The 21,861-nt window shown below is 43.1% G+C and overlaps 1 protein-coding gene across 1 annotated transcript; it reads right to left on the reverse strand.

Moving 5' to 3' along the window:
* Nucleotides 1-12,140: 12,140 nt before the first annotated feature.
* On the reverse strand, nucleotides 12,141-21,000 carry LOC138427322 (pregnancy-associated glycoprotein 1-like). Its single transcript, XM_069566673.2, has 9 exons — nucleotides 20,948-21,000; nucleotides 19,716-19,866; nucleotides 18,623-18,740; nucleotides 18,408-18,526; nucleotides 17,018-17,211; nucleotides 15,964-16,080; nucleotides 14,162-14,303; nucleotides 13,976-14,074; nucleotides 12,141-12,290 (listed from the first exon to the last, which is right to left on the reverse strand). The coding sequence occupies exons 1-9, from the start codon at nucleotides 20,998-21,000 to the stop codon at nucleotides 12,141-12,143; spliced, it is 1,143 nt and encodes a 380-aa protein (XP_069422774.2).
* Between the last annotated feature and the right edge of the window lie 861 nt (nucleotides 21,001-21,861).

The raw sequence follows: 21,861 nt of genomic DNA on the forward strand, positions 1-21,861 counted from the left end.
TCATCCAGAAAGTGCCTAGACACTTCCCACCATCAAATCAATAATTAGAGTTACCAATGTGGAAAGGTGGGATAAGGATAAATAGAGAGTTTGAGATTAATATATATATATACTACTTTATTTAATAGATAATCAACAAAGACCTACTGTACAGCACAGGAATTCTGCTCAATAATCTGTAATATCCTGTATGGGAAAAGAATCTAGGAAAGAAGGGATACATGCCTATGTATATGGGAATTAATTTCTCATACAGCTGATATTAACACAATGCTGTAAATCAACTATATTCCTATATAAATTAAAAGCTGATTAAAAAAATGCTTACATGTAGACATCCATGGAGTTCTTTAGACTCGCAGGACTTCAGATATGATGCTGGATATAGCAGAACGGGTGCAGAAATTACAGACATTATCTGAGGTTACATTTTCCTGAGCTTTGGTATCTTTTGCTTCCAGTGGCACCTTGGTTTTGTCTTTGGAGGATCTAATACAAGGGCTTGGAGACACCAGCTGGGTGTTAGTTGAAGGATGAGAGGGAGGCACTAGTGGGAGAGTGAAAGCCCAGCTCCCAGCCTTGGGTTGGGGCACATTTGAGGCACAACTTATGTCCCAATTTCCCTGTGAAAACAGGCTATAGCTTCCGTCTTCATGACTTGCATGAAAACAGAACCAGACTGAATTCATCCTTTTTCATGTCCTGCTTCCTGTGAGACCTCACTGGTTTCTCTGGGAGAATCTTTTTAAAAAAGTTTTTGTCCAATTAATTAAAATAAGTAACTTTATATTAAAAATAATTTTGGCTGTACTAGGTCTTCATTGCTGCTCAGGACTTCTTTATTTGCAGCGAGCAGGGGAACATCTGTAATGGCAGTGCGCTGGCTTTTCAATCCTGTGCTTCTCTTGATGTAGACAACAGGCTCTAGGGCACTTGGGCTCAGCAGTTTTGGCCCACTGGCCTAGTTGCCCTGGGGCATTTGCGATCTTTCCAAACCAGGTCTCAAACGCATATCTTAAGCACTGGATCAAAAGGGAAAACACCCCAGAAGGAATTAGAAATAAATCACTTTTACATGAAACTTGGCACCATGGCCTATTTATGAGGAGACTGAGAGAGGATTGTCCCTGCTTCAAGCAACCTCCTGAGATGAGGACTGAATGAGGTTCCCCTCCCAAGGGTTCCTACAGGATCTTGAAGCTGTCCTGCCATGTGGCTTTGTTCTTGCTTCAGTTTCTGAATCCCACACTAGAGCACAGCTTCCAGAGGGCAGGGATGTCACTTGACTCACTTCTAAGTATATGCCAGTAGATTTTGCCTCATTCAGACCCTAATGTCAAGACAGAGCTAACACAAAGATCAGTTATTCTATTATGAGTGTTAGGTTACAGGTTCAACAACTGTAATCAAACCCTGAATAACATTGTATTAAATACAACACAATTTCAATTCTCTTTCATATAATGTTAGTGCAGGTCTCTCCACAGAGATGAGGGCCCATTTTTTTCTTGTCACATCTTCCCCCAGTGCTGCTTACCTCTGGCCTAACATGGCTGCTCTAGCTCCTGTCATTATATCTGCATTCCAGCTAGTGGGACAGAAAATAATACTTCCATTTGGAAGTGAGATATCACCTCTACTCAAATTCCACTGGCCCAAGTATCTTCCATGGTCATGGCAAACCTGGAGGTGGTGGGCACACAAAAGGGCAGGGGAATGTGATCCTACTGAAAAACGTTCACGATGAGTAACAAGGGCCACCACCCTTCATTCATGTCCCTTTAATTAATTCTTCTTTGGTTCCCTTCACACAGCTCTCAGTCTTTTTTAGCCTGCAGATATGGATATGGATGAGGTTATAAGAGAGGACATGGCCCAGGCTGTACAAATATGGAGAAAACAAGAAAGGAAAGAAGATAAGAAAGTTAAAAATGCAAAATCTAAAGGAAACCATGCTTATAATCATAATTTTGCATTTATACAATTAAAGTATAATGGTTGATGAATCAGTTTATAAAATAAAAATTTAGAGAAATGTAAAATATAAATATATTCACGAAACCCAACAAAATAATAAGGCTATATCATATTAAACACATAGTAGTATCAGGATTAAGTTTGGATGCACATTGCTAAAAGCTAAAACAACAATAACTTTAGCAAGATAAACTTGATTTTTCTCTCCCACTGGAACAAAGCTTTAGGTGGGCCAGCCAGAGCTTGGGTGGTATCAGTCTCCAAGGTTACATGATGGTCCAATACAACTGCAGGAATTCCAGCCATCACAACTAAAATCCAGATAATAGTTAGGAAGAAAGTAGGGAAGGGAAGAGTCCCATCTTTCAGCTAAATCAACTCCTTGAAAGCAGATTTCCAAGAAATCCCTCTTACAGTTCTGCTTGCATCTCTAAGTCACCAGTCATGACTAAGAGCACGGGTGGGCAGGAAATGCAGTCCTATAGCTACTGGGCTCATGGCTATATAACAAACTATTTCCAATTTTGAAAGAGAAGGAAGTTTTGTAGGTAGCCTGCAGCACCTGCCTTAAAGAACAAACCTTTTATGAATGGATTAGGCTGAACGGCTGGTCACAGTGTGGGAGTTAGGCAGAAGGAAAAGCAATGAGAAACAGCTAGATGGATCTGAACAGTGCTCCAGAAAAAAGAGGCAGACTAGCCAATAGAGATCTTCTAAGGACTGAAGTGAGGATTATACATACCACATGGCCCTATTTGGTTTGAAAACTGCATTTCCAACTCAGGTCCCAAATCTCTTTCAATTCTTCAGCTTCTAAATACCTTGTCTTTGTTACCTCACATTCTGACCTACCTGTCTCACCTTTCTTATTTCTGTTCACATCACTTCTCCATCGAGTCCACCAACATTGCAAGATCTAGTACTGAGGAGTTAGCAACACTTTCTAGAAGTGGGTAGAAACACAATGACTATTTCTACTTTAGTGTTTGTCTTTATCAAGATCTTCTGAAGGACTGAGATGGCTAGAATTATGGAAATCTCAAGTTTGAGACCTTTTTAAAAAACATTTCTTGTTACATTGGTCTGTTGGTGGTGATGCAATCTTGTTGTGTGTCTGAGAAAGTATTTTATCTTTTTTATGATATGTATTTTTCTTGTGTATAGTATTCTGAGTCAAGTAGATTTCTCTCAGCATTTTAAGATGTGGTGTCAGTGTCCTCTGGCTAACATTGTTTCATATGCCTAATCTGCTGTCTTTCCTATTTTTTGTTCTACTTTGTTTTTCCTTCTGGTTACATTTCTCTGGTTGATTGTTTTTAACAATGAATTATCATGCACCTTTGAATAGTTGTCATATTTCTTGTCCTTGAATTAATTGAACTTCTGTGTTAATGGGTTTAAAGCTTTCATCATATCTGGAAATTTTTCAGCCAGTAATTATGAAGTTCTTTTCTCTATTCTCCTTCTTTCACTTTCTGTAGCATTCCATTTACATATATTTTAGTATTCTTAAAGTTGTTTCAAATCTCTGTGATGCACAATTAATTTTTTCCCGCAGTCTTTTCATTCCTATTTTCCATGTCTCTATTTAACTTACTCAATATTCTTCAGCTTCATGAATATAAGGATTATTGATGTAGTAAACATTTTAATGTCCTTCCCTGCTAATTATGTAATTTATATTTTAACTGTGTTTTTGCTAATTGATTTTTACCTTATTATGAATATTTTCTTGCTTCTTTATACATCAGAAATATTTTTCTTTTTAAATTTATATATTTATCTTAACTAGAGGATAATTACTTTACAATATTGTGATTGACTTAGGACAAATATATTCACAATTCATATGGAAATTTTAAGTTGGATATTGGATGTGGTAAATTTTCCCTTTGGCTGCTGGATATTTTTAAATTTTTATAGATTATTTCTGGCACTATTTGCAAACACTGTTAATATCTTGGAAACAATTGTATTTTTTGAAGGCTTGCTGTTCAGGTTTTTTATCTGATGTGAGACCAGCCTTTAGACCAGGTTACTATTCCCCACTAGTAAGGCAATATTGTCTTCAGGGCTATACTGATGTCATGGGAATTATGAGTAATTTCCATGCTGGTGGGTGGGGACATCATTAAACTTGGCTCAATTTGAGACTCAAGGATTGTTCCCTATAATTCTGACCAGTACTGTAACTCTCTCCTGAGAACTGAAGTGGTATCACCTGTACACTTGCACAGTTCTCTGTGTGTAGCTCTCTCCTGTGAACCCTATTTACAGTCTCAAATCTCTCTTCTTGAGGAGACCGTTTGTCTCTGCATAGATAGCCCTTCCATGTATGCATTGGAAATTATTTCTAGAGTTGGGGCAATTGTAGAACTCACCTTGCTTGCTCCCCACCTCAGGAATTCATACTCTGCTGCCTGATGTTTGATGTAAAAAAATGTTCTTTCATTTATCTCTTCTACTTTCAAGTTGTTTGAGACAAGAGGATAAATGTGGCCTTTGCTCCTCTATGCCTACCAAAATGGACATCCCCCTGCAATCAGAGCTCTCTGAATGCCTTGTGGATGCTAGGCACTGTGCATGGGTGCAGACTAACTAGGAGTATGTGTTGGGGCCTTGGGGAGCCCTGGTTTGTGGGAGAAACATGGCAATTACAACTAGCATTTGCTATGGGGTATGTTCAGTTCAGTTCAGTCGCTCAGTCATGTCCAACTCTTTGAAACCCCATGGACTGCGGCACACCAGGATTCCCTGTCCTTCACCAACTCCTGGATCTTGCTCAAACTCATGTCCATCGACTCGGTAATGCCGTCCAACATTCTCATCCTCTATCGTCCTATTCTCCTCCTGCCTTCAACCTTTCACAGTAATAGGGTCTTTTATAATGAGGAAGTTCTTCACATCAGTTGGCCAAAGTATTGGAGCTTCAGCTTCAGCATCTGTCCTTCCAATGAATATTCAAGATTGATTTCCTGCAGCATTGACTTGTTGGATCTCTTTGTAGTCCAAAGGACTCTCAAGAGTCTTGTCCAACACCACAGTTGAAAACCATTGATTCTTCATTGCTCACCATTCTTTATGGTCCATCTCTCACATTCATACATGACAACTAGAAAAATCATAGCTTTGATAATACTGAACTATTTCTGCAAAGTAATATCTCTGTTTTTAAAAATGCTGCTAGGTTTGTCATAGCTTTTCTTCAAACAAGCAAGCATCTTTTAATTTCATGGATGCAGTCATCATCTGCAGTGGTTTTGGAGACCCCCAAATTAAAGCCTCTCACTGTTTCCATTGTTTCCCCATCTATTTGCCATGAAGCGATGGGAAAAAATGCCATGATCTTCATTTTTTGAATGTGGAATTTAACCAGATGCTTCACTCTCCTCTTTCACTTTCACCAAGAGACTCTTTGGTTTCTCTTCACGTTCTGCCATGTGTCTTCTGCATATCTGAGGTTACTGAGATTTCTCCAAGCAACCGTGATTCCAGCTTGTGCTTCATCCAGTTGGGCATTTTGTATGATTTACTCAGCATATAATTTAAATAATCAGGGTTACAATATACAGCCTTTATGTACTCCTTTCCCGATTTGGAACCAGTCTGCTGTTCCAAGTTCAGTTTTAACTGTTGCTTCTTGACCTGCATACAGATTTCTCAGAAGGCAGATAAGATAGTCTGGTATTCACATTATGTAAGTTTTCCACAGTTTGTTGTGATCCACACAGTCAAAGGCTTTAGCATGGTCAATAAAGCAGAAGTAGGTATATTTCTGTAATTCTCTTGCTTTTTCTATGATCCAATGGATGATGGCAATTTGATCTCTGGTTCCTCTGCCTTTTCTAAATCCAGCTTGAACATATAGAATTTCACAGTTCATGTACTGTTGCAGACTTGCTTGGAGAAATTGCTTTGGTAGCATGCGAGATGAGTGCAAGTGTGTAGTAGTTGAACATTCTTTGAAATCGCCTTTCTTTGGGATTGCAATGAAAACGACCTTTCCAGTTCTGTGGCCACTGCTGAGTTTTCCAAATTTGCTAGCATATTGAGTGCAGCACTTTAACAGCATCATCTTTTAAGATTTGAAATAGCTCTTCAATTCCATCACCCCCCACTAGTTTTGCTCGTAGGTATGCTTCTTATGGCCCTCTTGACTTCACATTTCAGGATATCTAGTTCTAAGTGAGTGATCACACCATCGTGGTTATCTCAGTCAAAAATATCTTTTTTGTATAGCTCTTCTATATATTCTTTTAACCTCTTCTTAATATATTCTGCTTCTTTTAAGTCCACGGCATTTCTGTCTTTTGTAAGGCCCATCTTTGCATGAAATGATCCTTCCCTCACTCTTATTTTCTTGAGCAGATTTCTGGTCCTTCACATTCTATTGTTTTCCTCTATTTCTTTTCACTGATCACATAGGAAGGCTTTTTAAAAATCTCTTCTTGCTATTCTTTGTAACTCTGCATTCAGATTGGTATGTCTTTCTTTTCTGATTTGCCTTTTGCTTCTTTTCTTTTCTAAGTTATTTCTAAGGCATCCTCAGACAACCATTTTGCCTTTTGCATTTCCTTTTCTTGGGGATGGTCTTGATGAGTTATGTACAGAGCCAAAAATGAAGATAACTGCATCCAGTTCCATTATTTCATGGCAGATACACAGAGAAACAATGAAAACAGTGACAGACTTTATTTTCCTGTGCTCCAAAATCACTGCAGATAGTGACTGCAGCTGTGAAAAAAAAAAAAAGACGTTTTCTCCTTGAAAGAAAAGCTATGAAAAAACTTGGCAGCATACTAAAAAGCAGAGACATTACTTTACCAACAAAGGTCTGTATAGTCAAAGCTATGGTTTTTCCAGAAGTCGTGAGTGGATGTGATAGTTGGCCCATAAAGAAAGCTGAGCACCAAAGAATTAATGCCTTTGAACTGTGGTGTTGGACAAGACTCTTGAGAGTCCCTTGGAGTGCAAGATCAAACCAGTCCATCCTAAAGGAAATCAGTCCTGAATATTCATTGGAAGGACAGATGCTCAAGCTGAACCTCCATTACATTGGCCAGTTGATGGGTAGAACTGACTCATTGTAAAAGACCTCAATGCTGGGAAAGATTAAAGGCAGGAGGCAAAGCAGAAGACAGAAGACGAAATTCTGGGTGGCATCACCAACATGATGAACATGAGTTTGAGCAAGCTCTGGGAGTTAGTGATGGACAGTGAAGCCTGGTGTGCTGTACCCCATGATATAGCAAAGAGTTGGACATGACTGAAAGACTAAACTGAACTGATGTACAGAGGACAATCAGGGAGCAGGCAGAAGTATTTAAGGAAGGAGGAAGGAACAATTTCTGGACAGCTGACAATGATGGGTTGGCAAGTGGTTTAAGGCTGGAGAAACTGTAGGGAAGTTATTCTATGCCAGGTGGAGAGAATGGTAAGAGAAAGGCAGGGCAGAAGTGCTGGGATTTCTCAGAGGACAAGATCCCCATTCTACTAAACTTTATCAATGCTAAATATTGTTAGCTGTTTGGAAACATGAGTTTTGTTTTGGAAGTGGTAGAGCAATATTCAATGGAACGGCTGATGCTGAAGATGAAGCTCCAACACTTAGGCCATCTGATGTGAAGACCCAGCTCATTGGAAGAGACTCTGATGCAGGGAAAGACTGTGGGCAGAAGGAAAGGAGATAAAAGGATGAGATTGTGAGATGGCATCACAGACTCAAAGGACATGAGTTTGAGGAAACTCCAGGAAATAGTGAAAGACAGGGAAGCCAGCTTTATGGCTGAACATGTGATCATAAAGAGTCAGACATGACTTAGCAACTGAACAATACCAATGAGGACACATGGTCTAATGAAGGCTCTGGTCCTGGTGGGAGTGGAGAAAGTTTTAGGTGGAAGGAGAGGCTTCCCATCCTCTGGTGCAGGTCCTTGAAACCAAGACAAGGAGCACAAGATTTTGAATGTGTTACCAAACATTATTTGCTAAGAAAACAAAAAATTGTTTTCTGCAGCAGGGAGAGCTTTGACTGAGTTTGTTCTCTAGATTTTACTGAGGGATGTTGAAGGGATCTGGAGTGGGCTGAGTCTGTAAAAACCAGGTGACCGGCTGCTGGAGGGTGAGGCTTGTGGTAGACATTCTGCACTAGGTGGAAAATGAACCCAGAAAAAGTGTCCCTTCTGGCGTTTACATGCCAATGTATCATATTGTTTCAGCAGATCACTTCAATGTTGTCTTGGAGCAAGCTAAAAATGTAGGATGGGTGGTTTGCTTTGGTCAATTCCTGTGGGTAGTTAGATGACTAAATGTCTGATTACTTCATTGAATGCTTGGAATCATGCTTGGGAAGGAAAACTAGATCGGGTTCACACATATTTCATCCTTAAACAGCAAGCATAAGAAGGTATCTAAGACAACTGTAGGTAATTTAAACATGAGGGGCCAAATGGGGACAGTTTCATGTAACAGGCTGAGACTGGACTGTACAGGTTGCCATAGTTGTTGCTATGACAAGAAGCCATAAAAGCTACTTGTTGCTACACTGGAGATGTGGGAATCTGAAAAGAGACCAAAAACCTTACAACTCTCCTTGCAGTGTGATTTCAGGCTAGAAGTAGTTGATAAGGAAAGGCTGACTGGTAAGTATGAGGAAGGGAGTAATCTGAGCCAGTAATCAGTAGCTCTTTTGAGAGCCCAGAAAACAGAAGCATCGACTCAGTCAGAGTTCTGTGTCAGGGTTCAGATATAGATGTCATTTGGCTTGAATCAATATTTAGCCTTGGGGATGGCAGCCATATCCTCTAAACAGAAGATTTCCTTCTCCCCATGTGGCAGTACAATTCATAATTGTTCCAGACTCAGAAACCCAGGAAGTCCTCTCAGGCCCATTTGTTCTTAGCAGACACACACGCAATCTAGAAGGTGGAACTATCATCATGGTGCGCATTTTCCAGATGAGAAAACTGAGGTTAAAGGACTTGATCAAGGTCACACAGCTAAGCACATGAAAAGCCAAGCACAAACCCAGGGTAACAGTCCTCAAATTGGGTGTTTTTGCTCCATACCTACTAGGAGTGGTGGATGGAGATCTGGCACCAATGGTTAGGCAGAAGCAAACAGTATTCAGGCTTAAATTGAAGTAATTAAGGAAAACCACTAGACCATTAAGCTATGACCTAAATCAAATCCCTTATGAATTTATAGTGGAGATGAAAAATAGATTCAAGGGATTAGGGCTGGTAGCCTGAAGATCTATGGGTGGAGGTTTGTAACACTGTACGAGAGGTGGTCACCAAAACCATCCCCAAGAGAAACAAGTGTGAGAAGGAAAAGGAGTTGCCTGAGGAGGCCTTAAAAACAGCCGAGAAAATACGAGAAGTGAAATACAAAGGAGAAAGGGAAAGATATACACAATGGAATGCAGAATTCCAGAGAATAGCAAGGAGAGATAAGAAAGTGTTTGTAAGTCAACAGTGCAAGAATTAGAGGAAAATAATAGAATTGTAAAGAGTATAAAGCTCTTCAGGAAAATAGGAGCTACCAGAGAAACACTTCATGCAAGGATGGGCACAAGAAAGGACAGAAAAGTCAAAGACCTAACAAAAGCAGAAGAGATTAAGAAGAGGTAGGAAGAATGCACAGAAGAACTGTTAAAAAACCAGTCATAATGACCAGGATAGGAATGATGCTGGGGCCACTCATGTAAAGCCCGATATACTGGAATATGAAGTGGGCCTTAGGAAGCATCACTACAAACAATATTAGGAGAGGTGATGGAATTCCAGCTGAGCTATTTAAAAATCCTAAAGAATGAGGCTGTAAAAGTGCTGCATTCAATATGTCACCAAATTTGGAAAACAGCAGTGGCCACTGTGCTGGAATAGGTCAGTTTTCATTCCTTCCAAAAGAAAGGCAATTCCAAAGAATGTTCAAACTGTCATGCAATGTGCTCATCTCACTTGCTAGCAAGGTAATGCTTAAAATCCTCAAGCTAAGCTTCAACACTACATGAACTGAAAACTTCCAGATGTACATACTGGTTTGAGGAACCAGAGATCAAATTGCCAACATCCATTGGATCATAGAAAGAAGGGAATCCCAGAAAACCTTTCTGTCTGCTTTCACTGACTATGCTAAAGCCTTTCCTTGTGTGGACCTCAACAAATTGTGGAAAATTCTTAAGGAATGGGAATACCAGATCACCTTACCTGTCTCCTGAGAAGTCTGAATGTAGGTCAAGAGCGGCAGTTAGAATCAGACACGGAACAACTGAAAGATTTAAAAGTGGGAAAGAAGTGTGACAAGATATACATTCTCACTCTGGTTTTTTAACTTGTATATAGGATACATCATTCGATATGCTGGATTGCATAATTCCCAAGCTGGATACAGATTGCTGGGAGAAATATCAACATCCACAGAGATGAAGATGACACTGACCTAATAGCAGAAAGCAAAAAAGAACTAAAAAGCCGCTTGATGAGGAGAGGAGATGCAAAAATTGGTTTTAAACTCAAAATTTTAAAAACTACTTACAAAAATATACTCAACATTCATGGCCTCGTATCACTCCACTTCATGGCATATAGATGAGGGAAAAGTACATACAGTGGCAGATTTTATTTCCTTGGGCTCCAAAAGCACTACATACCTTCACTGCAGCCACAAAATTAAAAGACACTTGCTCCTTGGAAGGAAGAAAGGCTATGAAAAACCTGCACAGTGTATTAAAAAGCAGAGACTCACTTTGCTACAGAGGGCTGCAGTGACACAGCTATGATTTTGCCAGTAATCATGTACAGATGTGCGATCTGGACCATAAGAAAGAGTGAATGGGAAAAAATTGAGCTTTTGAACTGTGGTGCTTGAGAAGATTCTTGAGAGTGCCTTATACAACAAGGAGATCAAACCAGTCAATCGGAAAGAAAATCAACCTCCCTGCTGTCTCAGCTGAGGCAACTACTGAGGGCCTCCAGGTGGAAAGAACGGATGCTTCCACTGCAGAAGTGCCTAACCATGGCAGCTCCAAGCAAATAGCTTGTAGCTCCACCCCTGGAAGAAGCTCAGAAAGGCTGAATGCTCTGTGTACCCTGGGTCCCTCGATATATGTGTTGCATTATCCGCAGCAGCATTGGAGGCCAAGGAACGGGCATTCTGGGCCCTGGAAGTGGCGGATGGCTCAGGGATCCCCTGGGGCCACCACTTACCAGGTAGGACTGGAAAGGACAGAGCAGTCGTATGTGGCAGAGAGCTGGTGACTGGGGTGTGGGAACAAGAGGTAACGAGCTTTGTATGAAGTATCTCACCCAAACTTCCCTGGAGGAGAAGCCAAGTGATAAGATCATCTGAGATGGGATGAAGACAGTCTATTTCATCACCCCATATAATTCCTCTGAATAAGGAGGTGGAGTTGTTGGGTCATCACAAACTCTTCCAGGGCCTAGACCATCTGCCAGTCGCTATCCTTGGGGCTGCCTCTCCCCAGCTCCAGTCACGTAGTTCTGGAGGAAATTGACAGTCATATGTGCTGCTGGGTCAGGGCCAAAGACAATGTAAAGCCAGTCATAAGATACCTTGTCCCTGCCAGGATGGCTGATCTGGGCTGTACATGTGAACTGAGGTGGGTCATTCAGAGAATACCCTTAAACTGTGATGTATGCAATCTTCTTTCCTTACTAGGTGATGCCTTTGGGATTTAAAACCCTAAGGCAGGTAGCTTGGACTCCCTCACTAGGTGTAGAAGCCTGAAGGAGGAAAGTTGTCAGGCTAAGACCATCGAAAAAGAGTGAAGGGAAAGAGCGAGGGTAAGAGAGGATTGATGACTTCTGATTTCTTGGGTGCAGTCACTGAGGTCTTTGTCTTTGCTCTGATTCTTGTGTCCTGGTTTCCCAGAATCATTTCAATGAATCTCTTGAAGCCAGTTGCAGTTGGGCTCCTCTCCATTTTGATTCAGACTTGGTTCTAGATACTGCACTCCGAGACACAAACAGAGGCACCGATTTGTTTCAGCACCATTAAGAGTGAAACCCTTTATTCTTTCCTGAGAATAGGGTGTGCAGACCACCAAATACAGTTCATCAGCATCCTGGGCAGCAGTACCCTAACTGTGAGTGAGTTTGTGTTAGGAGCAGCTTTACTGATTCCTGAACCACTCCCAGCATTTACACTGCCCGTGCCAGGCCAATCCTATCATTTCCTCGATCAAAGACTGAGAAATACCGCCTCAGGAAGACGTCACCCAGGATCCAGGTCTCTCTAGATGGACTCACTCTGTTTTCTTTAAAGGCGGTATAGCAGTGGCCTCTAGAATCCTGGGGGAGTCAGAGACACACACCAGTCAGCATGAGCCCTTACTGGTGACTCCCCCCAATATCCCGACCTAGCACAATTCTTTGTTTATTTCCCACTTTTGGTAAGTATCAAGGGGTTTTCTCAACAGCAGGGCATATGAGAGTTCATCCAAAACCAAAGAGGACCAAGACATGAGGTTGCCAGGTGGAAGGGTGTGGTGAGCAGAGGACTGGGAGTTGGGGAAACAGAGGAATGAAAAACACAAAGTCCTTCTGTAGAGTGTAAGGAACTATATTCAGTATCCACTGATAAAACACATGAAAAAGAATAAGAAAGCATAACTGAGTCACATTGCTGTGCAGCAGAACTTAACACCACACTGAAGATTAGCCACACTTCAATATAATTATTTAAAAAGAACAAGTGTGTTCATAGTTCCCCTCACTCCCTGTTTCCTTTCTTCTGTCTCCTGCTCCTTGTTTTCTCTGCAGAGAATGCTGGTTCTCCTCCTGCATCCCCACAATCTGTACTTTATTAAAAACAACTTCATTTTGTATTGGAGTATAGCTGATTAACAATATTCTGAGTTTCAGGTGGACAGTAAAGGGACTCAACCATATGTATCCATGTATCCTGGTCCCAAAGATCCCCCTCCCATCCAGGCTGTAATATAACTGAGTGGAGTTCCGTGTACTACACAGCATTCTGTTGTTGGTTATCCATCTTAAATATAGCAGTGCCCACAACACGTTCTTGAAGACTTAATTAAGTAACTCTGGGAAGCCTCCTTCAGGCCACACTCACCCTCTTCGGCCACTCTCGGCTTGTCTGGGTAACTTACTCAGGTTCCCCATCCCCACTGGTCAGTCCATAGCCCTCATCACACCTAGTAAGTCCCCAGTGCCCCAGTGCCCCAGTGCAGACCACCTTGAGATTCCATTTGCATGGAATCCTGTGCAGTTTTGCCTAGAACCAAGCAACCCTCCATATGGCTGAATGTGTTTGTGGTTTTAGAATTCCTGCAATTCCCTCTCTTCCTCAAAGCCTTCTTTGAGCCCATTAGCCTGCTCTGAACTCCCATAGGAAGCTGACATGAAGCCTCCACCCAGTGCCGGGGCTGAGCAGTCACTGTGCGCCCTTTATTCACCTTAGCATCCAGCCTCCCCACAGAGGGGTCGGGTATCCCAACTCCCAAAGGAGGCACCTGGCCAGAGCAAGGGGAAATGGCAGCTGAGAACTAGGGTGACCATGTAATTTAACATCCAAACCAGGAAAACGTTGAAAAGGGAAGGGAGACTGTTAACTTGTGCTAGAATACCAGTCTGGGACTGTTCCCAGCGATTCTGTTTGTAACATGGCCTATTTCAGGGACTGCTAGAGCTGACTTCCATGTTCATGCACCTTAGGGCTCAGATTGAACTGAAGCTCTTTGAGGACTGAGGACCTTAGTGTTCCCCTCTCCTTGTGACTCCCACCGTGCCAGCATGGTGTGGCGTCTCCACATTTATTTCAAGAAGATCAGTTTCCCAGACTGTCCTTTAATCTCAAGTGGTTGGTTTTCTGGCAGGCACTGGCCCAGTCACAGGGCTCAGCAGCATCTGAAATGGTGTGACATGGCCTGCAGACTCCACCCTCCTCCCAGCAGCAGCCCAGGGGTTTCTGCAAGCTCCAGTTTGAGAAACAACCCTGAGTATTGTCCCCTCACCTTGAGGATGTAGTCTCGAGCTGGCACTGGGTAGTTGATGCCATTGATGGTGAAGATGATAGAGGGCAGAGTATTGACCGCAAAACATGAAACGTAGTCCTATTAGAGAGAGAGGGTGAGAGGTTGGCCCTGGAGACCTTTGTGGTGTGTGGAACCTGAGAGTGACCCTGGGGCATGACCCTTTACCTCGAAACCCTGTGGCATGGCACCAATGAGCTTCTGTATGTTATTGACCAGTCTTCTTGGACCTTCGATCAGTGATGTCCCGGTGTCCACAACAGCCTCGCAGCCACCAGAGCAAGCAATAACCTTTCTTTTCATGGAGATGCTGAGAGACGATGGAAGAAAGTGGGCATCAAGGTCACTCTGAGTCTCCCCAGAGCTGCCCCCTTCCTGACTGTCTCCTAAACAGCCCTTCATCTCTTGCCCTCTTTCATTTGCTCTAGACACAGCACATTTCTTGACATCCTCGAATGCAGTATTTGAATACACCAGGCTCTTTTGCACCTTGACACAGAATGGTCTTCTTTCTAAGAAGACTCCTCTCCCTTTGACTAGCAAATTTCCTCCCATTTTCCAGATACCACCTTAATTGTATTGTTTTCAGGAAGACTTTCCCCTCGTGTTTATCAGTCTCCTGTCTTGGTCACTCTCTGTAGACCCTTCCTCATGTCTGCTGCTGCTGCTGCTGCTAACTCACTTCACTCGTGTCCAACTCTATGTGACCCCATAGAAGGCAGCCCACCAGGCTCTGCCGTCCCTGGGATTTTCCAAGCGAGAGTACTGGAGTTGGTGGCCATTGCCTTCTCCTCCTCATGTCTAGCATGTACCAAAGTGACAATTCACTATGTGGGCGAGTCACTTCATATACATCTGCCTTCTTAGATGTGAGGGCGAGTTTTATTCTCCTTGCCTCGCTAAAGTGCCTGACACAGAGTGGATGCCCAATGTTTGTCTGTTCAGTGAGTGAATGAAGACTGAGAAAACAATGAAAAACATCCAGAGACCTGTATCTAGTGGGGAACAAATATGAGTCATACACAGAGTAAAGATGGAGATTCACCGGGGCAGCAGATTCTCATAGCGGTGGGAGAGCGGGGCTTCTCTGGGAGAGGGTGTCTTCCAGCACTACTCCTACAACCAGTTCAGACCCTGAGACCCTGGTCAGGAAATACATGACTAGCACATGGAAACCCCCCCAAAGAGGTCAGCTTTTGTCTGAGGGTATCACACAGAACCCTATCAATTATGCCTCTTGTCCTCAGGTCACTCCTGGATCCCACCTTCCTGATTCTCTGTTATAGCCCCTGTCCCACTGTATGCCCATGAACATGGGGTGTCTTTTTTATTAGTTGCTTTCATGGCTTTAGACTGGAGCCAACCTCTCTCCACTTCGGGGTAGCTGCTCCCTAAGGAGACCAGTTTTCCCCATTTGTTCAGGGCTTCCCTGTTTCTAAACAGACATTTATCTGTATGTCCTAGGTAGCCCTCAATTGTTGGTCTTCTTATCATAACTCTGTTCAGGCTGGTGAAATTCTCCCTGATTCTCTGTTCACTATCTGTAAAGTCCTCTAACCATGCTTCCTACCTCAAAAGGCGGTGGGTGCAGCCCTCTACCAGCAGCCCAGACCTCTCTGGTGCCTTTTAGTTCCCTGGTCTGAGCCTGGCTCAGAAAGCATGGGGATTATGAACCCATGGGTTGTTTGTGTATCCATGTGCTTGTGTGTTTGTTTGTATGTGTGTTTGCATGTATCTCTGTGTGTGCTTGTGTGTCTCTGACTAGCTATGCATGTTTTTATGTGTCTCTGTGTAGGTTTATATGTGTCTGCTTGAGTATTTCCATGTGTCTGTGTGTCTGTCTGTGTCGTTGTGGGTGGTGTATATATCTGTGTGACTATGTGTCTAGAATGCATTTGTGTGTGTCTGCCTGTGTCCATGTACAGTAGCAGGAGTATCACTTGGACTGATCCTCAGAGGGACAGGCTTACCGGTCCATGTGTACACTCCAGTCACCAGCTTGGATCAATGGTACCCAGTTGAGCTCTCCCTTGTAGTAGCGGTGGTCCACCCCACCAAACATCACCACACTGCCCTCCCACTTGTCTCTGTAGAGAGAAGAGAGGGGGTGCTCCTCGGAGGACATTAATAACAGCACTGTCTGAGAGCTGTACTTCTCTACCCATGAAGGTCCTAATAAGGTCCCCATGTACAGATGCAGAAATAGAGTCTAGGGGCAATTGAGATCCAGACTGAGGTCCCTAACTGGCTAATGAGTGGCACAGAGGAGGTTAGAAGCTAATCACTTGGCTGGGCTCCACCCACTATGTCTTCTGAAGAAGCTCTGGACCTCCAGCGACCTAAGTGCTCAGAAACACTCAGAGGACAGGGTGCTGAAGTGTTTGGCTTTCTCCTTGTCCACCTTGTCATTTTTTAGGAAAATCAAGGCCTGGGAATTCTATTGGTGTGGGTTCAGGTCACTCAGAGTTGCCTCCCATGGCCTGTGACCTCTACTAGCCAAAGGGCTCCACACTAGAAGGGACCCCACTTCTGTTCTCCCTGTCTTGAAATGTTTAATATTTCTTGAACAAGGGGTCCCACAATTTTGTGTCCTACACTTTCATTTTTCACTGGCTCCTACAAATTGGGTAGCTGGTCCTGGGCTCCCAGTGAAATGCTAATGAGGAAGGAAAGATATCCACCATCCTTCTCCCTCCTTCCTTATCAAATTCATAAGCAAATCCTAATGCGTTTTCCTTCAACTTGATTCCTGTTACCTTCCATTAGTCTTCCTCCTCACTCACCGCCCCTCCCCCACCACACCAAGACCAAGTTACTGGTCTTGAGCTCAAGAGTAGGGTTGTGTTCTAAGAAAAAGTTATTTATAAAAGCCAGTGGTGAAGCCAGGAAGGGCCCTGGGGCCATAGTTATCCTGGGTTAGATTATCTCACAGAATACTTTTTTATCAAGTGTCCTATAATTTTCATGCAACTGAAAGCATCTTACAGCTAATTTGGAGAAAGGGATTGTCCATCTCAGACTTACTTGCTCAAGTAGAAGGCAAAAACAGGCTCAGAAATGGCACCTTGATTCTTCAGGTTGTCAAAGATGGGAATGGCTCCAGAGAAGGATAGTTTGGGGTAGTTCAAGCCCAAGACGCCATCAAAAGGTATACCCTCAAACCCATATTCCGTCACACTTAGACCGAACGGCTGGTCAGTGCTTACAAGGTCCCCAATCTGTGGGAGAGAAGAGTATTCCCACTACAGATATGTGAAATGGGGCTAGGACTGGGATGGGGTGCATTGCCATAAGATCCTTGGAAAAGAATTGAGGCTGGGCTCTGTCTTCGGTGGCCCATAGGTGGTTAGACCAAGCTGGGAGGGGAATCTGGGTTCCATTTGAAAGAAGCTGTGAATTTTAAAACATCTGCCCCTCTGAAAAACACCACTTGAGTGAGTCAAATTGGCCTCATGGCTTCTGTACAGGTGGGGCAACCAAGAGTCAGGCCAGGTCCCATTGGTGCCTCCTTATGGACAAAACAATCGAGAGCAAGATAGCCTTCTCTTTGGCATCACTATGACCTAATGACAGGAATGGACTGCATTCTCTGTAATGTACTGGGAATTCTGCATCTGTCCAGGAAGACAGAAGCCGAAAACTCAATCTTGCTTGTAGGGTTCTATGAAATTACTGCCTGGTAAGTTCCCTTTTGGGGATATGTGTGTATTTCCGTGAGTGTGTATGATAGAGAAAGAGAGAGGGGGGGAGCTACTCAAGTACTTTGGGGGAGGCAGGACATAGCTTTATTAGACTCTTAATGGTCGTCTAGAGTGAGAACTCATTTATCAGACTCCTTGAATTCTCAGGCCTCCAGTTTCCCATTCTGGATACCTGAAGCCCTCGTCTGCCCCCAGGGTCCCCAGATCAGTTTTATTCTGTCCCCAAATGTCTTACAGCAACTGCAGTCTTGAAAAACCAGCCTAACTCCACCTTTTACCACATGTGTGCCCTCAGCAAGGTCCTTGCTGTCTGCACCTCAGTTTCTCATATGCCATCAGTTAATCAGAGTAACTGCTGTGTAGGGTTGTTGCATAATTAAACCAGTTATCACCTGAAAGTGCCTGGAACAGTCTGTGAAGATGAGAGTGGGTGCTTTTATCATCTCTTCGCACACCCAGCAAAATGAACCTTGAACTGCTCATGGACAGAGGAGCTGCAAGTCCACACCTCAAGCCACTCTCTGGGTTAGCTAATCTGTTTGCTCAGGTGTAACCACAAGCACTGCCTACCCAGGGGCATGTTCCTGTGGATAAGATGGCCAATATCTATATGAGATAGGCTAGGGAGGGTCCTGCCAGATGGTCCTGCATCTGTTTTGCAAGCAGTGGTCACTCCATAGCCAGTCCTGACTCAGCATTTGTTACACCATTACCCGAACTGTGTCATGAACAACAACTCCTTTCATTCTCCCAGATCCATACATGATCCCGAACGTCTTATTGGCAAGCCGGAAGGTGGAAGACTGACGATGTCTGAACCTAATGTGTGTAGCTGCAGACACAAGGGATGAGCGTCATCAGGTGCCAAGAGTGGAAACAGGGCCACAGGGCAAGTGAAAGATGGTCCGGGAACAGGATGTCTACTCACAACAGGTTGGGCTGATGCAAAAGACGGAGGACACCCACAAGTCAGATGAGCCTGTGTCAAAGATAACCTGGAATTCTTGAGGGGGTGTTCCAATGGTGATGTTACCCACATAGAGCTTCTACAGGGAAAAGAAGGGAGTGGGTTAGTGCAGAACTGGCTACCCTCTGTTCCCACACTGATACCTCCTTCTGGGTATCACATATCTCTTGAGACCACTTTCTAGCCACTGTGCAGCTCAAAGACTTTGGTCACAGAGGAGTCTGCATTTGATATATTTTTCCTGTGCTACATTTTATGCAGGATATTGACTCTATGACCAGGCATTGAAGTGGTACCTCCTGCATGGGAAGCCCAGAGGCATAACCACTGCACCTCCAGGAATGCTAGACACCCAGGGAAGTCCTGGTGCCTTCGTTTGAGAAGCTCTGTAGTCTCTTCAAACCCAGCCTTAGCACCCCCTTCTCCCGGAGGTCCTTCTTGATCAACTCCAGCCACTCCCTCTAAACTCAGACCACATCCAATCAACACCACACAGGTGACCCTTTCACTTGACATGTATTTACTCTTTGCCTATCTCTTAGGCTGGCATGGGCATTCTTGAAGACAAACTAAGCCCTTTGGCTAATCTAAAAACAGTAACCCCAGTGTTAGATTCTTATAGCCTTAAACACAATACAGGTTCAATAAATTTTTACTGCTGTAGTTCTTGCATCTGTGGAAACTGAATTCCTCTGCCTCAGGATTCGCAATTGCTTTGCAGTTGGTTCTACCTTTTGAAAGTGATGGTTCACTCTTCATCTGTAACTGAGTGGCTCACTTAGTTTAGAAGGAACCATCGCCCTCAAACTAATGACACATCTTTGATGCAGAAATGGATATTTACCTGCCACCTGGTAATAGCTGGGCCCAGTCACAAAGACCAACAATTAAGGATAAGAGTCCTTCTCCTCTGAGTGGGGTCCCTGTTTTCCAGTGTCTCTACCTCCTGCAGGAACCCCAAACCCAACATCCCACCTGACATCTCCAGATGAGTCCCGGTGCTAGGCTAGAGCACTGGGGGAGCTGTGGAGAACTATCCTCCCAAAATACTCACATCCATGATGTTTCTCAAGGGGTGAATAGTTAAATTTGAGCCATGAAAGGAAATCTGGGACAGTCTGTAAGCATGCTCCTTCAGGAAATTGTTCAGCATGTTTTTTTCACTGAGGGTTTTTCTCACAGTCTTCACTCTCCTTAGAGGTATTCTTTCACCGAGCATTTGACAAAGAAAACAAAGAAGATGTTACAACAAGCTTCAGTGTTAAGGTATAACTATCATTGTAATGGCCATGTATACTTTCCAAACATTTTTATGAGACACTTTATTATCAGAATTTTATGTATATACCATGGCAAGGACATAGATTTGAATACAGATTCTGTTCTGCAATCTTAGGTAACCTATATGACCATGTGGTATCTCAGTCTGTCCTTCGGTAAAATGGCGGAATGTAACAATACAAACCCACAAATAGAATATCTTGGGGATAAGCAAAGTGACGGATATAAGGTACTTGATAAATATAAAGTTTCAAAAATGGCAGCCATTAGCATTGCTGTTGCCATCCCACTCTATCCGTCTCATAGAACCTCAAGGAAGGAGGTAGAAGGGGGACTCATCTTCTTTTAAAAGGGAGCAGTTTGAAATGCAAGAGGTTTCTGAGTTGGCTGTGGTCACAGTGTTTGTCAGATAAAAAACAGTGTATATGAAACAATGTATCTTTCCCCAAGTTGAAAGAGAAGAGAGAGTTGAAAGAAGAATCCAAGTTATAGGGAACAAGTAAGGGAAATTCAGAGGCTTGGGAAGGAAGGATGAGTCAAATGAGAAATTAAAAGACAACAACATAGAGAGAAATACACTCCCAGTGACTTCCAAAGAGAGGGAGAGATAAATGACAGTGATATAGAGATGCAGACATAGACATATACACACTGAAGTAGACAGGGAAAAAAGAGGACATGTTGAATAAAATGTAGAAAAGTGCTATTCCACAGGGCCACACCGACATCTGCATAGACTGAGCACTGAACAGTTGCAAGGAGTTGCATTTTCAACAGGTCATGAAAAGACTGGAACCCAAGAGTTGTGCAACCATGCAAATCTACATCAAGATCTTGGGACCCACAGTTCCTATAGAAAGTTACTTATCAAAAAGAAAGAGTTGGACTTTAATATTCTTAGGGAGATATTCCATTCCCTTCTAAACCTGATGGGTGGAAGAATAAGCAGATGAAAAGAAAAATCAGAGAAAGGAATATGATGTGGCTTACTGTCCCCATACTTACTTGACTATGCACTCTGAGAAGGCCACCAGCCCAAGGAGCACAAGCCACTTCATGCTTCTTTCCTGGCTCCAAGTACTCAGGGAAGTTTGGGTTCTTAGCATGTAGTGGTGACCAGTAGTCCTTAGTTATATATGCTCTGACCTACCTTAGTTTTCCCCTTTAGGCCACTAAAAGATCTGAAAAAAACACAAAGCTCTTGATAAAATCTTTACCTTCATCAATGTCTTTGATGAGTAGCCTTTGAAGCTTCTCAGACTAGAGAGAATTGAAGCGCAATCTCTTCCTTGAAGCTTGGCTGGAAAATCAAACTGATCTGTATGGACATCTACAAAGATGGAGAACCTTGATTACTTGGAGAAAAACTAAGAATATCATGAAAATGAATACTAGAGGCCATGCTCGACACCCATGGTTTCATATCATCTTCCTAGCCACTTCATGAGATATGCATTGCTGTCTTCATTGAAGAGGAGATTGCTAGGAGGATAAATTGTCCAATGGCAAAGTGAAGACTTCAGGGACAGCTCAGGGACATACAACTGGCTTTAGTTAGTAGATCTAATGGCAGACATCAGGGGCACCTATGATGCCAGTCTGCATCAAAGATTTAGGGCAGGGCAGTATGTCAATTGTATGGTTTCAGTATTGGAAGAAATGTCATAAGGATCTATAAGATATTTTATATCATTCAACAACTGTACAAGGAAGAACTGTGTGCTAGGTACTGGGTTAAAGGTTTCAAAGTCAAAGTTGATCAAGACAAAAGTAGTCTTTAGCTTAAGAGAGCTAGCAGTCTAGTTCTCACTAGACTCATGTTCCAAGGAGGCAGTCAATATGATACTAAGACTAGGTGGCCATGTTGGACTCTGGGCAGCACAGGCCTTACCACTGGGAGCAGCCTTACCTCCACTTCA

Source organism: Ovis canadensis, chromosome 21, assembly GCF_042477335.2.
Source record: "Ovis canadensis isolate MfBH-ARS-UI-01 breed Bighorn chromosome 21, ARS-UI_OviCan_v2, whole genome shotgun sequence".
NCBI classification, from domain to species: Eukaryota; Metazoa; Chordata; class Mammalia; order Artiodactyla; family Bovidae; genus Ovis; species Ovis canadensis.